General features: G+C 65.1%; 4 protein-coding genes across 4 annotated transcripts in view; 2 read left to right on the plus strand and 2 right to left on the minus strand.

The window, feature by feature from the left end:
• The window catches only part of CHLNCDRAFT_11851 (hypothetical protein), a gene marked incomplete at both ends in the record, with an annotated part of 1,526 nt that extends 1,180 nt beyond the window's left edge, over positions 1-346 (minus strand). Inside the window, one exon of the mRNA XM_005852153.1 lies at positions 243-346. Within this exon, the coding sequence (XP_005852215.1) occupies positions 243-346 (104 nt within the window). The remainder of the gene's footprint in view (positions 1-242) is intronic.
• Positions 347-905: 559 nt separating this feature from the next.
• CHLNCDRAFT_133463 (hypothetical protein) lies at positions 906-2,728 on the plus strand (the record flags this gene model as incomplete). The annotated part of the gene is made up of 4 exons (XM_005851819.1): positions 906-1,882; positions 1,992-2,098; positions 2,276-2,346; positions 2,609-2,728. The coding sequence occupies 4 exons, from the start codon at positions 906-908 to the stop codon at positions 2,726-2,728; spliced, it is 1,275 nt and encodes a 424-aa protein (XP_005851881.1).
• Positions 2,729-2,902: 174 nt separating this feature from the next.
• On the minus strand, positions 2,903-10,615 carry GLYD1 (hypothetical protein). Its single transcript, XM_005852154.1, has 22 exons — positions 10,240-10,615; positions 9,879-9,985; positions 9,574-9,672; positions 9,164-9,373; positions 8,887-8,992; positions 8,593-8,765; positions 8,296-8,470; positions 7,948-8,055; positions 7,659-7,790; positions 7,234-7,387; positions 6,708-6,964; positions 6,447-6,541; positions 6,173-6,267; positions 5,775-5,926; positions 5,417-5,526; positions 5,043-5,210; positions 4,763-4,892; positions 4,537-4,615; positions 4,167-4,340; positions 3,949-4,015; positions 3,738-3,809; positions 2,903-3,543 (listed from the first exon to the last, which is right to left on the minus strand). The coding sequence occupies exons 1-22, from the start codon at positions 10,604-10,606 to the stop codon at positions 3,277-3,279; spliced, it is 3,297 nt and encodes a 1,098-aa protein (XP_005852216.1). The 5' UTR covers positions 10,607-10,615; the 3' UTR covers positions 2,903-3,276.
• A 120-nt stretch (positions 10,616-10,735) lies between these two features.
• CHLNCDRAFT_33614 (hypothetical protein) lies at positions 10,736-13,683 on the plus strand. Its single transcript, XM_005851820.1, has 6 exons — positions 10,736-10,906; positions 11,130-11,204; positions 11,336-11,764; positions 12,040-12,123; positions 12,317-12,744; positions 12,942-13,683. Exons 1-6 carry the CDS (start codon positions 10,811-10,813, stop codon positions 13,171-13,173), a joined length of 1,344 nt encoding a protein of 447 aa, XP_005851882.1. The 5' UTR covers positions 10,736-10,810; the 3' UTR covers positions 13,174-13,683.
• The last annotated feature ends 2,767 nt before the right edge of the window (positions 13,684-16,450 follow it).

The following is a 16,450-nucleotide window of genomic DNA, read 5'->3' on the forward strand; positions in this document are numbered from 1 at the left end:
GTAGGGAGAGGGAGGGGGGGCAGGGGGGAACGGTGAGGAGGGGGAGGGAGGTGGAGGTGGGGGAGCAAGTGGGAGGGCGCATGGGGGAGGGGAGGAGGGCAAGGCGCTGCCCAGCCGAAGCATGGCGTGAAAGTGGGAGCGGCCCTTATGCTGCTGCCCATACGCTTGTCCTCCACCACAGGATAGGCGCCTGCCTGCCGCCAACACCCGTCCCAGCCCGGCGAGCCACTTGTGCCACTCACACGCCGTTGCGCCAGTTGACAACCTTGTTCTTGTAGCAGGCGATCTCAAACCGCTTGCCATGCTTCTTCATGCGCACCACCGCAATGTTGGTGAGCCGCTTCTGGCCTGCAGCAGCGGTGCGCATAGCGTGGGGCTCGGTGGCGGGCGCGGGGGCGGCCATGCTTGCAGCCTGCAATAAACAATGGAGGCGCTGCCGTGCCAAGTGCTAGTCCACTTGCCAATTGGTTGGAAGACCCCTTGACTCATTGTGTGCGTTCGTGCTGTAGCCGATGTGGCGGTGGCGGCAGGTGGTGGACTGCGGCGGCGGCGGGGCGAGGCGCGGCGCGAACTTGGGAGACAACGGGCAGGCTGTTGAGGCGCTATTAGGTGTATGGTGGTGGCGGTGGTGAGGCCCTGCCTGCTTCCAGAGAAGCGCTGCGGCTGCGGCAGTGAAAGTGCAGAGGGCGTCAGGCCCTTCCGATTGCAAATGACGATAAAAACTGCAGCAATATTGCAAAATCGGCAAGCCTGCCTTTCGCTTGCCAGCTATCAGTGCTGCGCTCCACAGCAGCATTGAAACCCACAGCCTGCATCTCCCAACGCCCCCTGGCTGATTGCAGCATACCCACCGACACGCGAAGCACCTGCACATAGTGCATGCAGGCCGCACTGCAGTGAGCGGCATGGTGAGCACCCGAAGCCAGTCCGTTCTCAGCGCTGAGGCGGCGCACGGTGACACAGCCGCCAGCCATGGCGAGGTGAGCAGCGTGGCGCCGACGCCAAGACGCAGCGGACGCCTGAGGAGCAGCGGCACGGCGGCGACGCCAACGGCGGAACAGGCGCCACCACGCACTGCTCGGACACGACGGCTGAGGGCTATCATAGAGGAGCAGGAGCAGCAGGGGGACGTGCAGGAGCAGCAGGCTGAGCAGCAGCAAGAAGCAGCACCAGGTAGCCAGGAGCCTGCGAAGCGGGGCCGGCGTCGCTCCGCTGCAGCCTCGCCCAAATCGCCAGCCGCTGGGGCGGCCAGCCCCGCAGCAGCAGAAGAGCCTCAGGAGGAGGAAGAGGAGCAGGAAAAGGCAGGTCTGCAGCCACTCAAGGCGCGTGTAGCGCTGGTGGATCTTTTGGCAGAGGAGATGTTTGCCGCACTCAACGGCGCTTTCGGGGAGCGTGAGGGCGGCAGCAGCACCAGCGGCTCTGATGAGGAATCAGGTGATGCCCAGGAGGAGGGCGGGGCAGCGGCCAGGCCTGACAGGCAGCAGGACCGGGCGGCGGCGCAAGCAGACAGCAGCAGCAGCGATGGCAGCGACAGCGACAGCGAGGGCGAGGGGCGGGCGGGGCGTGACCACGTTCCACGCCACCTGCGCTGGCGGCCCGAGCTGACGCTGCCCGGCATGCCGGGCAGCAGCAATCAGCCAGCAGCACAGCCGGGCCGCGGCGAACCTGCGGCCGCGGCGGCGGCGGCAATGGCGGCAGGAGTGCACGTGGTGCGCAAGGGCAAGCAAGCCGACAGCCTGCACGTGCCGCCGCCAGACGAGCGTGCCGCGCACCGTGCGGCGCGCAAGGCGGCCCCTGACACCGCTGGGGCCGCCTGGTTCGACCTGCCTGCCACACAAATCACGGATGAGGTCAAGAGGGACTTGCGCCTGCTGCGCCTCAGGTGCGCTGCCCTGCCTTGTGCTCGCGCTTGCCCAGCTCTTGCACAGTCCCCTCGCCGTATCGTGTCCTGCCTCCCCCACTCTTGCTCCTGCTGGTCCTACTCCCGGCAGGGGTGCCCTGGACCCCAAGTCCTTCTACAAGAAGCTCGACTCCACCAAGTTCCCCAAGTATTTCCAGATGGGCACGGTGGTGGAGGGCGCGGCAGACTTCTATTCGGGTGGGTGCATGGGGGACGCCCAGCCTCTGCCTTGGGGTGGGCGCGGCGGTGTACACTGCAGGGGGACACGGCGCCAGCCGCCGTCCCACACCGGCTATCTTCTGCGATGCGGCCGTGCTCACACGCATTGCCCCGGCCCTGCTCCTCTGCCCTTGCCCCTGCCGCCGCCGCCTGCAGGCCGGCTGACCAACAAGCAGCGCAAGCGCACCTTCACAGAAGAGATCATGGCGGACGAGCAGCTGGCAGAGGTGAGCTGTCGGGGAGTCGCATTTGACCTGGAGGGGCAGCTGCGGAGGGGACGACAATTCAGAGGGGGCAGCAGCAGCTGGCGCGCAGGCTGTGTGATTGGCGGGCCATGGGCGTGGGGCAGGGTCTGCAGCAGCGGCAGGGCTGCCCTCGTGCTGAGGCTGGGATGTGGCCAATTCCAACCATTCTTGTTGTTGCCAACCATTTGATTTGTTATTGCTTTTGATGGCTTTTGATCCTCTGGCTGCCCACCTTTGCCCGCAGATGCGCAAGAAGCGGCACGCCAAGCTGCAGGAGGAGCGTCAGTACTGGAGCAAGAAGAAGATGGGGCGCAAGACGAGCAACGAGCGCAAGAAGAAGGCGCACCATCGGCCCAAGCACTAAGGGCCCAAGCACTGACGGCGCTGCCTGCGCACTGACGACGCTGCAGCTGGCTGGCACGCCAGTCCCGGGGCTGGAGCTCCTGCTTGCTGATATGCATGCTTCATGAGAGATGACAGCGTGCGTAAACAATGCTGCGCACTTCCTGCTTTAACCGGTAATGGAATTGGCTAGCTAAAGAAGAGATTTCACAGTGGGGAGAGCACACATTAGGTTAGGCATCATGCCTGCGGATGAAATATCCATTGGAATCAGGCAATGGATGAAAGAGAGCAGTGCTGATGGGGGCCGCCGCGTCAGGAGCGCCGCAGGCGCAGGGCGCGCGGTGCCAAAGCAACACAACAAGCAGGCTGCTGCATGGTGATGGACCAACAGGGGGTGGAGATCAAAAACTGCCCTTCAAGTGCTGGCACTGGAGGGGGCGTGGGAGGGCGTTGGGGGTGGGCAGCCGGCCTCCGCGGCGGCGGCGTGCCGAGTGGAGGGCTGTGGGAGCTAGCGTTCATCCGTTACATACCCAAAATCGGTGGCTGGCTGGCGGCGCGTCGCGTGCCTCATGCCTGCTTCTCGGCAGCAGCTGCCGCCTTGGGCTGGGTGGCCTCGTCCACCAGGTAGACCAACCCCCGGAAGTTGATGCCTGAGTGGTTGCTCAGGCTCATCTCGCAGGTGCGGCTGGTGGAGTAGCCGTCGGAGCAGCCGCCCACGTTGAGGTGCTGCAGCGAGGCGCCGGTGAGCTCGGGGTAGCGCATGCCGCGGTCGCCGGCCATGCCGCAGCAGGGCACGTTCGTGTTGACCACATTCTCCGCGCACATTGACGCCACCTGCGCAGCGGCAGGAGGGCAAGGGGGTGGCTGGAGCCGTCGAGCGGGAAACAAGGAGCTGAGACATCCAAGAGTGTGCACTGGCGCTGTGTGCGTTGCCATTGAGCCCACTCTCACAGGATGCATGCCAAAGCATCCCAACTTCCACAGCTGCTTCTACACTTCCCACACGCTGCCCGCCGCCACCCACCCACCTTCATGAAGGTCTCCTCGATGCCCATCTTCTTGGAGGAGCAGGGGATGTGCACCGCGATGTTGTCGCGCACCTGCGGAAGGGGGGTGGGGACCAGGGCAGCACAGGCAGGTTGATGGCTGACTGCGCATAGCGCAAACCCACACGCCCGTGCCGATGCACGCCCGACAAACACCATAGCATGGAACAGAGAGCCCGCCCGCCCCCCCCACCTTTGAGAACTCCAGCTTGTCCAGCAGGAAGTGGCGGATGAACTCCACAGGCTCGTACAGCGAGAAACTGCAAGCGGTACGGGCAGTGGGTGGGCCGCATGGCGATGCAGGGAACTAGTTGCATGCAGGTTTTCACCAGAACAAACTCACGAAATAAAAACAAAATACACACAAGCTCACAACACCTTACACGCAAACAAATAAAAGACAAGCCTCACCGTAGCGCCGGGTCGCTGAGCCCCGACTTGATCTGCGCCAGGCAGGGCGATGTGTCGCACACCACGGGCCACTTGCCATTCTCGCTGGCCTTGAGCAGCGCCGCCTCCAGCTCAGAGCCCTTCTTGGCGGCCGCGTCCTTGAAGCCGCGCGAGTTGAACATCATGCCGCAGCAGCTGCAGGGGAAGCGAGGGGGTGGTTTGTGTGTGTGGTGCTGCTGCTTGTATGTGTGTGTGTGGTGTGGCGGAGGAAATTGCAAGAGGAACCGGGGTGCTGGCATGCAATGGGGCAGGAGGGCAGCGAAGCATGCATCACATGGCAGGGTGCGACACGCCAGCCAGCAAGCAAGAAAGCAAGGCAGCGGGTTCTGACCTGGCGGACAGGCCCTCTGGGTACACCACCTCGTACCCCGCCTTGTTGAACAGCGACAGCAGCTTCTCGTGCACAGGGGCTGCGAGGCGGGGGCAGGCGGCAGGCGAACAGTGGTGGGCAGCAGGGTGGCTGGCACGCCGCAGCAAGCGACCACCGGGACTCCCCCAGGCCAAGCAGCCAGCATTGCGACGTGACAAGGCCAGCCCCTAGTCCAATGCCCACTCACCCGTCTCGTAGTCTCCCTTGGAGGGCCCCATGATGCGTGTGACGCAGGCGGGCACATACACCACCTTACGCGGCACGCCCCGCTCCGCCGCCGCAGGCTTGGGCGGGTTCATGTTGAGCGGCGCCGCACCCTGCAGCACAGGCGCCGCGTGTTTTCTTTCAAGGCGAGGCCGGGGAAGGCTTTGCCGAGGCAGCCCGCCTGCCAGCCAAGCACACGAGGCGCCAGCCAGTACTGGCCTTGCCCACTGCTGCTGCCACGCTGCTGCAGCCAAGCCGCTCACCTTGGGCATGTAAGGATTCCACTCTGGCACCATGTGCCCCGTGGCCTTGTTGAGGGCAGAGCTGATGGCTTTGATGGGCGTTGCTCCCAGCACGCTGTGAGCCACGTTGACCACATTCAGCAGCTTGTTGAAGGCCCAGGCTGTGGTGGAGAAGTTGTTTGCCACAGTCTGCAGGGGAGGGAGCGTGCAGAGGGAAGGGAGGATGAGGAGCAGGCAACGGCGGGATGATGTGGGGTGGGGCGCAGGCAGCGGCTGCACGATTCCCCAACTCAACAGACCATCCAGCTCAACAACCAAAGCCAGGCAAACATTTTGGTCAAACTTATGGTCAGGTGTGATGTGCTCAGGGGCAGTGAGCCCAAGCAGCTGCGCACCATGGCCAGCCCGGACGCGCGCCGCGCCTCTGCCATCTCGTCGCTGCGCAGCTGTTTGATCAGCTCCCCAGTGTTGATCTTGACGGGGCACTTCTCCTGGCACATGCCGTCTGCTCGCAGGGGGAGAAGGCAGATGGGTGAGGGGCGCATGCGTTGAGGTGGCGGCGGGATGGACGAGGCAACAGCTGGGCAAAGCCCCAGTGGGAGGGAGGGTGGCCCCGGCCCAGCCCATCCAGCACAACCTCAATACCGGCCTGCTGTCTGCCCTGCCCTGCCCTGCCCTGCCCGTATCATCCACACGATAGCATGAAACCGCCCCATGAAGCAGCCCAGCTGGGTGCACCTCCGCCACACCCACCTGCTGCACACGTGTCCTGGCCGTCATACTCGAAGATTTGGGCCATCTCGTCCAGCCGCTGCTGCTGCGCCGCGGTGCGGTTCTCGATGCTGCGCATGCGGAACAGCTCCTTGTAGACGGCGATGCGCTGGCGAGGAGTCAGCGTGATGTCCCTGCAGGGCAAGGCGGGGCAGGGCGGCGGGCACGGAGGCAGGCACGCAAGGAGGTCAGCAAGGGGTGGCAGGCCAGAGGGGCGCCCCACAGCATGAAAGGGTTGCTGGCTGTGTCTGTGGGCGAAGGAGTGCAGAAGTGCAGATCAAGAGCAGCCTGGGGGCGCCACCGCCAACCCCTCGTGGCCCTGCCCCTTGCCCCGTGTTTCTGCTCCTCAGCGCCATCCCCCCCTTGTCCCCAGCACCCACCTGGAGGGGCAGTTTGACTCGCAGAAGCCACACTCGATGCAGCGGTTGACCAGCGGGTTGGCGGCTGGGCTGGGCTTCAGGTTCTTGACATGCACCTGCGGCGGGGCAGCGGGGGCAGGGGAGGGCACACGGTTGCCTCACCCTGCTGCTTCTCCGCTGCTGCTTCGCCGATTCCGCAACCGTGCCGAAAGCCCTGGCAGGCATGCATGCAGGCGCCACTGGAAGCGGTCTGCCAGCTCAGCGCGGCCTGCCAGCTCAGCGCGACCCGCCTCACCAGCGGGTCCTTGTTCAGGATGACCCCCGGGTTGAGGATGTAGTCTGGGTCAAACAGCTCCTTCAGCTCCCACATCAGCTCTGTGGCCTTGGTGCCTGCAGGCGGCGGCGCCAGGGGGGTGGGGGTGGGCAGCACAGCTCGGGGCCCTTGCAATCTCTGCAAACGCACGCGCTTGCCGCACCTCCGCACGACGACAGCCACAGCAACACAGCCGCAACGGGTGCGTGGCCGGCCCCCACGTGTGTGCGCGGCCCAGCTCACCCCACTCCATCTCCACGTAGGGCGCCACGTTGCGCCCCGTGCCGTGCTCGCCCTTGAGGCTGCCGCTGTGCTTGGTGGCCACGATGTGGCACAGCTCGTCAAACATCGTGTGGAAGCGGGTGAGCTCCTCCGGGGTGCGGAAGCCCTGGGAGAAGACCAGGTGCAGGTTGCCTTCCAAGGCGTGGCCAAAGAGGAAAGCGTCGTCGTAGCCGTGGCGCTGGAACATGTCCATCAGGTCGACCGTCATCTGGCCCAGCCTGCGGGTGGCACAAGGAAGACAGGGACGGGGAGCAGAGCGGTTGGCGCGGCAGAGGGGGGGAAGGAGTCGATGGGCGGCGGTGGTCGGTGGCAAGAGGGCTTGGCCGAGAAACGGCGGCATGTGGCCAGAGGAGGGCAGCAAGCAAGCAGGTGGGCAGGGAGCGCTGCACGGCAGTCCTGCCACCAAAGCAGCGCCGCGGGGGGCGCGGGCCCCCCGCCGCACTGCGCTGCGCTGCGCTGCTGCATGCTCGCGCTGCCGCCGCCTCACTTGTCCACGGGGCATGCCACGTCCTCCAGCAGCATGGAGGTGCCCGGCTTGCGGGCGGCGCCCACGATGGGGATGAGGCCGCGCCGCACGTCCCAGAACACCTTGAAGTCCCTGGGGTCGTGCTTGAACTCGTAGGCCTCCAGGGGCTGGGGCTCTGAGGGGCAGGCGGGGTGGGGGTGGCGGGAGGCAGGCCAGGCAAGCAGGTGAGCAGAAGTTGCAGGCGGGGGCTTGGCAGAGAGTGAGTGAGGGCAGCAAAAGGGGCAAAAAAAAAAGTCGTGAAGCATCCTGTGGTGGATGGCCAGCCAGGCCGGGCTTCCGGCGGGTGGGTGCAGCCTGTGGCTGACCCTTCCCGCCCGTCTTGCCAGGGGCAGCCCACCACCCGCAGGCGGCCGCTGCCAGCGCCCAGCAACCCGCCCCACGAGCACCTGCAGCCTTAGCGCCAAACGGCAGCCCGCTCTTGCGCAGCGCGGCGTGGATCTCCTCGATGCGAGCAGCCAGGTCCTCCTCGGTCGAGCCGCGGCACTCAATGAGCAGCGAGGCAGCCATGGGGTCGGCGCCTGCAGCGCACAGCAGGTGGAGGGCAGGTGCCACGAAATAGCGAGGCAGACCTCACGTGCCGGCCGTCCAGCCAACAGCCAGCCAGCCCGCGTGCCTTGGCCCACCCTGCACCACGACACCCGCATACCCACCCACCCACCCCGCCCTGCTCCTCACCCTTGATGTCTGGCACCAGGCGCAGCATGTCCTCGTTTGACTCGCACTCCCGCAGCGAGGCGCGGTCAAACATCTCCACTGCATCCACGCTGGTCTGGTCGCGCAGCACTGCAGGGGGGAGGACGTGAGCGGACCGGCATGGGTTGACATCAGTCGGCGTGTCGACGCGGGCTGTGCCATGGTGGATGCGTGGGCAGCTGCTCAGGGCATGGGATGCCGGCAGGCCAGCGCCGGCAAAGGCTGCCCACAAAAGCAGGTAGCCACAGAAAGGATGGGCTGGCTGGAGCAGCACCACCCCCGCCAGGCCCTGCACCACCCCAGACTCCCAGCCACCATGCACCCACCCACCCGAGGCGCCCTGGCAGGCGGACATGACGTCTGGGAACACCACAAAGGCGGAGGCCTTGTGGGGCCACTCGGGCACTGTGTTGTAGGTGACCTGGCTGACAAAGCCCAGCGTGCCCTCGCTGCCCACCATCAGCCGCTTGATCATCTCAATCGGGTCGTCGGTGTGGAAGTCCACCTGGCAGGGGGAGCACAGGGCGGGCGGCAGGGGTGGCTCGTCAGGCTCAGGGGTAGAGCGCAGTGAGAGGGAGGGGCATGGGGCTGAGTCGCTGCGCCACTGCCTGCCCGCTGCCGCCTCACCAGCGCGTTCAGCGAGTAGCCTGTGGTGCACTTGATGGCAAACTTGCGGCGGATGAGGTTGGCCAGCTGGCGGTCGGCCTGCACGCGCTTGGCCAGAGCCACCACACCCTCCACCAGCTTGGAGTGGCTCTGCAGGAAGGCGGCCCGGCTGGCCGGGTCGGCCGTGTCCAGCACTGCACCAGGAGGGTGGGTAGGAAGGGGGCACAGGTGCAGGTGGGTACCAGCGGGCACGACATGCCCAACGGGTGCCGTGCTCTCGTGCGATGCGTCCCACCTAACCACCTGGCTGCTCACCTGAGCCGTCCACAAACACGATCCTCATGTCTTTCAGCGTATGGTAGGTATTTTGAGATACACCGCAGCACATGCCCGAGGAGTTGTTGGACACTATGCCACCGACCTGCACACACCAAGAAAGTATGAGTAAAAATCCAACCAGGGGCCCTGGCCAGGCCCCCAGCAAGGTCATCCCAGCGCCCAGCCCACCCCAGAGCCCCGGCTCGGCCCCATTTCAACAACTGGAGCAGGTCAGGGCAGCACAGCGCAGAGCGGCCCAGTCCAGGCAGCCCACCATGCAGGAGTCGATGGATGAGGGGTCGGGCCCAATCTTGTACTGCACCGGGTGCTTGCCCTTGGACTTGTGCGCCGCCAGGATGCGGTTGACCTCGCCGCCAATCAGGCCCGGCTCCACGGTGATGGTGGAGCCGTCGCCGTGCACGGTGTAGCTCCGAAAGTTGCGCCCCGTGTGGCTCAGCTTGAGCAGCACCGAGTCGGTGAGGGCCTGGCGGGGCAGAGGGGCACAGGCAGCACGGGGCGGGGTGGTGGGCAGCATGGCGGCTGGCAGGGCGTGACGGAGGGAGGGAGGGACCAGGGACGAGCCTGATAACAGACTGGCAGGCAGTCACAAGGGCAGCGGCGCCCTGCAGAAGCGAGCTGCTTCCACTGGGCTGGCCTTGCACTGCACTGCACTGCACTGCACACCTGGCCGGAGAGGGAGGTGCCCGCCGCGCGGAAGGTGACCGGGACCTGGTGCTTGAGGGCCAGGGGCAGGATCTTGCGCACCTCCTCCTCAGAGTGGATCTGTGGGAGAGATCAGGGAAGGGGGAGAGAAGGGCCGGCAGCAAAACTGAGTTTTCTTCGCGGCAGCCAGGCATGGTAGCTATGGCAGGTAGGGAATGGAAAGCAGCAAGCGCAGCATCAGCAAGCAGCAGCAGGCAAGAAGGTGTAGCACGTGTGACATCGCTAGCAAACAAGAATGCTGCTGGCTGCTACCCTCAGGGCCGCACCTTGACCACCATCTTGGGGTTGAGGCGGTAGAAGGACGCATCTGTGCCGTATGCAAACGTGCGCACTTTGTCTGTGAACTGGCGCGTGGCCGGAACTCCCGCCACCTCTGCAGGCCAGGCAGCAATCGAGGAGGGTTGGGAGTGGCACCAGCAGCCCGGGCAGGCGGACGTCGCGGCTGGGCACGAGGGGCTGCTGAGCAGGGGTTCTTCCTGTCACAGCACCAAGCAGCCAACCAACTAGGGCTCAGGGACAGAAATTCCTGCCCCTGGCAGCCACAGCTGTCGACGCGGATAGCAGGTGGGCCCGTGGGACCCGCAACACACTCCCACCAACGGTCCACTCCCATGCTGCCAGCCTCACCAGTCAGGTCTTTGGTGAAGGCGGCATAGCGGCCGTCCTCAATGCGGCGCCCATCCACATTCTCAAACGTCTGAGGCACGAAACTGGCCTCCGCCTCGCTCTCCAGAATGCTGACCGCCCCAAACTCGTCCGTCCTGGTGAGCGGCAGGAGGCTGGGCTGCACCTTGACGGCGGCAGTGGCAGCGGGCACCGCCGCCGCAGCTCGCGCCTGTCCCGCACCACCCACTCGGGCCCCAGCGCCTGGCAGCCGCCCTGCGGTGCCGAAAAGGCCGCCGCTGCTGGTGGTGGCCAACCCCGCCTGCTGCTCGGCGGAGCTCACCAGGACGCCCAGCCGGGCCCCCACAACGGAGGCTGCGCGGCGTCTCATGGTTGCGAGATGGCGCGATCAAGCGGAGGGCAATGCGTGTGAGTTGAAGTGGCAAAGCCATCCGTCCGAGCTGGCGATGGCGCGCTGTGGGAGGTTTGATGGCTGGAGCCAATTCGCAGCCATTGTCGCCTCGCCTGCATTGGACCTTCACCCTGCAGCCAACACCACGTCTCTGGCCCCTCGATCGCTGCCTCCATCGTAGATATGCTGCACAGGGTTGCCTCACGCCTGCAGGGGCGCGCACTGCTCAGCAGCTCTGCTGCCCGGGTCTTCAGCAGCCTGCCGGCGGAAGTGGAGGAGGTTAGCACCCCAGCAGCAACCCTGACCAGCGCGCTCTCAGGCGCTGGGTGGAGCCCTGCCGAGCAGCCTGGGCCCACTGTGGTGCTACTGGCACACTTCTTGAGGCAATGAGCGATCCAGCAGCATCCCGGAAGGGCAGCCAGTGCCAGCGGCGGCGAGCGGCGGCGGTGCCTACCACCTTCCGACACCTAGTTTGTCTCCTCTGTTCCCCATCCCTGCGCAGGCCTTCAGCAATGCCGCATCCTCACCTGCGCCCTTCAGCCACACACCAGCTGGCCGCAACCACCTCTACGTGCCGGTGAGCCTTCCTTCCCAGCCCACTAGCCATGCCCATGCACGGCCCCGCCCTCTGTCGCCCTTGCACATGCCATCCAGGCAACATGCCTTGGTCCGTGATCCCTCCTCTCCCCGACCCGCCTGCATCCACAGGGCCCCGTGAACATCCACGAATCTGTGCTGCGCGCGATGCACGTGCCGGGGCAGAACCACCGCGACCCCTGGTTTGCCGACTTTTACAAGAAGTGCCTGTCTGACCTGAAAATGATCTTTGGCACCACCGACGGCACCACCATCATCTTCCCGGGCACCGGCACCGGCGGGTGGGAGTCGGCGCTGACCAACACGCTGTCCCCGGGCGACAAGGTGGTCACCTTCCGCTACGGCCTCTTCTCCCACCTGTGGATCGACATGATGCAGCGCCTGGGGCTGGACGTGACGGTGATTGAGGGGCGGTGGGGCGACGGCGCGTACGAGGACAAGCTGGCAGAGGTGCTCAAGGCGGACGCCGACAAGAAGATCAAGGCGGTGTGCGTGGTGCACAACGAGACCACCACAGGCGTGACCTCTGACATACCAGAGGTGCGCCCGCCCCCGCGGCTGCGCTGGCGCCCGCCTTGGGGCTTGGGGTGGGCCCGCGGAGCATGTGTGTTGGCGCCTGCGGCGGCTGGGCGGCTTCCGAGTATTGGAGGTGGTGCTGGGAAAATCAAGGGAGGGAGGACGGGCAGTCACAGCAGCACACACGGGCAGGAGCACTCGTGGCGTGGTGCCACATGGGCTGCCAGCTGGCTTGATGTCGTTGGGCAGCCAGCCAGCCAACACGGTGCCTGCCCGCCTGCCCACCTGCCCGCCTGCAGGTGCGCAAGACCATGGACTCCTTCAACCACCCCGCCCTGCTGCTGGTGGATGGCGTCTCCTCCATCGGCGCCCTGGACTTCCAGGTGGGCTGCTGCCGGCCCTGAGCTTGGGCCCCTGAGCTTGGGCCACATAGCAGCGGCCTGCTGCCCCTGGGCAGCAGAGCAGCTGCAGTGCCTGCTGCTGCCGCGGGCCGCTCGGTTGCGCTGCCTGCTGTCCATCGCCCTGCTGCTGCTGATCCCCCCATCTGCCTCCCCTCCCCGCCCGCCTGGAGCGCAGTTTGACCAGTGGCGCGTGGATGTGGCTGTGACGGGCAGCCAGAAGGCGCTGTCCATCCCCACCGGCCTGGCCATGGTGTGCGCCAGCGACAAGGCGCTGGCGGCCATGAAGACGGCCACCAGCCGCCGCGTGTACTACGACTTTGCCGACATGCTGCGCACCAACCCCAGCGGCAACGTGCCGTACACCCCCATCCTGCCGCTGCTGTACGGCATGGAGCAGAGCCTGGCGCTGATGCGAGAGGAGGGCGGTATGGCCGCCGTGGCGGCACGCCACCACCGCCTGGCCGAGGGCTGCCGCGCCGCGGTGGAGGGCTGGGGCCTGCAGACGCTGTGCCGCGAGCCGCGCTGGAAGTCGGACTCGCTGACGGTCATCGAGGTGCCGCAGGGCGTGGACTCGCAGAAGGTGGTGGACGTGGCGTACGCGAAGTGAGCCCTGCCGCTGCCTGCCTGCCTGGCTGTGGCTGGCAGTGCTAGGTTGTGACTGGCTGATGCCGGGGATGCAGCAGCAGCACGACTGGCACGCCAACCGCGGCGCTGCCACGCATCTACGCATCCACTTCCCTGCCCCCTGCCAACTCGCTGCTCGCTCACCTTCCCTTGTGCCTCCCCACCCACCCCCGTAGGTACAACCTGAGCCTGGGCATCGGCCTGGCCGACGTGAAGGGCAAGGTGTTCCGCATCGGCCACCTGGGTAACATGGATGAGCTGATGCTGTCCAGCGCGCTGTGCGGCGCGGAGATGGCGCTGCTGGATGCGGGCGTGGCGCTGACGCCCGGCAGCGGCGTGGCCAGGGCCATCGACTACTGGCGGAAGACGTCCAGGGTCATCCCCACACGCGAGACCCTGCTGCAGTAGGGCCCCGCCCGGCCCCACACCAGCCAGCGCCGCCGCGCGCGCGGTTTGTCGGGGCCGCCAGGCCACTGGCGCACCGTGTGTGGCGGGCTGCATGAACGGACACACATTGACTGATGGCGTTGGCTCCCGGGGACTCGCGCGCAGCCTGCTGCTGCCGCTGTGCAGAGCCGGCTGCTGCCGCTGTGCAGTGCACCATGGCAGCATGCGAGCCGCCCTCAGAACCGCCTTTTTCAGTGCACTGCTTTCTGCTGGCATTTTTTCACTCCGCCTACATCTTGCCCTCTGTTGTGCTCTCCTCCTCTCCTCCTCTCCTGTGCTCCCCGCTGCTCTGATGATTCCGGAGATTTCCTTCTTCAACCTCTTTGTGCCACCATTTCATCACCCAAGTCAATTGAGCCATATTATTCCTGCGCATCCCGCGCTCGCAGTCCGGCTTTTGCACTTCTCCCTGCTCTCCCGCCTCCATCAGTGTACCCTGCTGTAGGCCCACTTGTAACACAGCAATCCTTCAGTTGACGCCTGGTGGGTGGGATTGACAATCCCTCGAAAACGAGTTGCAACTGTGGCTGCCTTTACTTTTGCACTTTTGGGTGAGTAGCAGCAGAGGAATTGGCAGGGTTCTTGTATCATGGCATGCAGGCAGTGGCGCTCCTGCTTCTGGTCAGTAGCAGACGCTTGCTGCTGCTGCGCGGCTGCCCGCTGTGTTGTGATGGCGTCCTTCACCAGGCAGCCCACCACGATGTACGGCTGTGGGCCAAGATAAATCTCACGACGGCTGCTTTTAATGTTATGGCTTGGGCGGCTTGATCTGCCAGGTGCCCTGCCTGGCTGAACAGGTCCCCTACGTGCGGGTTCAGTGCCAACATGGGCTGCACGTAGAGCAAGTGGCAACCGAGGCAGTGCTGGGCGGGGGCTGCCGGGAATACAGCAGCGCTGCATGGTACTGCGCTGTGGGCTGGGTTGTGAGCTGCGTTGCAGGCTGTACATCGCAGAGTGACAGCATGGGAGGCTTGGTGGGCTCCAGCGTCGTGAGGAGAGTTGGCTGCGCTTTCGGATTTCATGCTCCCGCCTGTGCCGAGCTGGCGACAGCATGCAGGCCGCCACCTAGCTCTCACCCGCTGGGTGTCTCATTTGCAGCATGGGGCTGCTGCAACAAACACTCCTCGACACACACGCATTAGGAATGGGGCTGCAGCAGCTGAGCCTGACCCCCCTGGTGCCCTCCGGAATGGAGGTGAGAGGCTGCGGGGCTTGCCCCAGGCTGATGAAGCTCCAGGCGGCCCCCAGACGGCCCCAGCAGCATCACGCGGCCGCTTGGACGTTTCGGCCTCCTGGCAGCCACGAGGGTCTTTGCAGCCCAACGCGGCTGCACCTCGCTCACTCGGCACGGGACCAGCGAGCGGCACATCCCAAGACAGCCCTCAGGTGGGTACCACTGTGTGTGCACCTGGGCTAGCTGCACACCCTACAGCGCCCGGTGCCGCCACGTGCGTGGGGTTTCCGCCACCTGTGGAGTTGCTGAACTCTGCCCACTTTCGTGCAGAAGGAGAAAGAGGTTGAGAAGGGTTTGGCAATGACTGAAACAGAACCGGCATCGCAACCTCACGTGGCTGAAGTGAGCTCCGCCAGCGGCAGGGAAGCGTGGGACCATGGTTGGCACATGGCCAGATGCCCACCTTCTTGCTCATGTGCTGCTGCCATCCCACCCCTGCTGCGCAGAGCAAAGCAGCGGGAAAGTGGGACGCGCTGATTGCTAAATCCGATGCGACGATTGCTCAATCCAAGGCGCTGACTGCTCAATCCAAGGCTGCGGATGCTGAATATACGGCGGCGCTTGCGGAAGCCAATGTGACAATAGCGGAGGCACAGGCAAGGTCTGCGAGAAACAGAATTTCGATCGAGGAGATATGCCGCCATGGGCAGTGCAAGGCCGACGAGACCGGCAGCCTCACAGACGCCCAGCACACTTGTGGCGCAGCAGCAGCCCAGTGCCACTTGTGCAGCGCACGCGTGGCCGCCACTGGCAGATGGAGCCATTCCAGCATCCCGCGCTGCCGCAGCGGAGGCCTCGGCGGCGGCGGCAGCGGCATGGGCCACCACGACATTGGCACTGGAAGCAAAGGCAGAGGCCAGCGCTGCCCGCGCGGCCTGCCAGCCAGCGACGGAGCATGCAAGCTTAGCTTTGGAGTGGGAGGCAGCTGCTGCAGCATGGCGAGCAGCTTTTGAGCAGCTTGAACTGGCCGAGCAGGCGGACCCTGGGTCGAGGGCGGTGCAAGAGACGGAGGAGGCGATTTGGGACAAGCGTGGCTTCAAGCAGCAGCGCCAGCAGTGGGTGCGTAGGCTGGCTGAACAATGATACTCGCCAGTCACCCGTTCGTTTTGTTATTAATGGTTGACCTTCTCCATTACCCCATCCCCCTCTGATCGTCACCTCATACATTTCACAGACACACTTAGCAACTGCTAGACCGTCTAGGTGACCCTGTGTCGTTCGCTGCACATGCATTACCGACTCCTGACAGGTGGTGGCCTACCATGCCTCCTCATCTGTACCCTGCATGTGTCCCATCCCTGTAACAACCACCAACCTCAACATTATTGGCAGAGCCATATTCTTCCTGCGTGGCGCTGCCCTCGCAGTCCGGCTTTTGCACTTCTCCCTGCTCTTTCGCCTCCTCCTCCAGTGTGCCCTGCTGTAGGCCAACTTGTAGGCCATACATCCTTCAGTTACAGCCTGGTGAGTAGGGAACAGAGCGGTGAATGAAATGCCTCACAGAAGATAGATTAAAATTGCAAGGGTGGTCAATCGATAGGTGCGCTTCGTTCAGCGGCTGCGCGCTCCGCTCAGCTGCTGGGCGGTCAGTCCTCACGGCTGGGTGTGTGCTGGAATTGCCGTTCCCGCCGCAGACCGTGCTGCGCCAGCGCACGGGTGGCCACCCGCAGCGACCCAACCACGCCCTTCTGACGCAGCAGCACCACGGCATCTGCCTCTGGCGGCACACGCACGCCGCTGGCCGCCCCTTCTGCCGCCCCTGCTCCCGCTGCCACCTCGCCGTCTGCCACCTCCCTGTCATCCTTGATCGCCATTTGTACGCCCACAAAGAACTGAACCTTGCCGTCTGCATGGCATTTTGGGGTGCAGGCTGGCAGGGAAGTAAACCATACGTCCTGGCAAGTGCCAGACTAGGAACGACAAGGCTCCAGGGGTCAGGCCAAACCCAGCAAGGAAGCCCATGCATGGCAAGGGCGAAACGGCCCTTGCTGCATTGCCTTCGCC

This window comes from Chlorella variabilis (assembly GCF_000147415.1).
Source record: "Chlorella variabilis unplaced genomic scaffold CHLNCscaffold_1, whole genome shotgun sequence".
In the NCBI taxonomy this organism is placed as follows: Eukaryota; Viridiplantae; Chlorophyta; class Trebouxiophyceae; order Chlorellales; family Chlorellaceae; genus Chlorella; species Chlorella variabilis.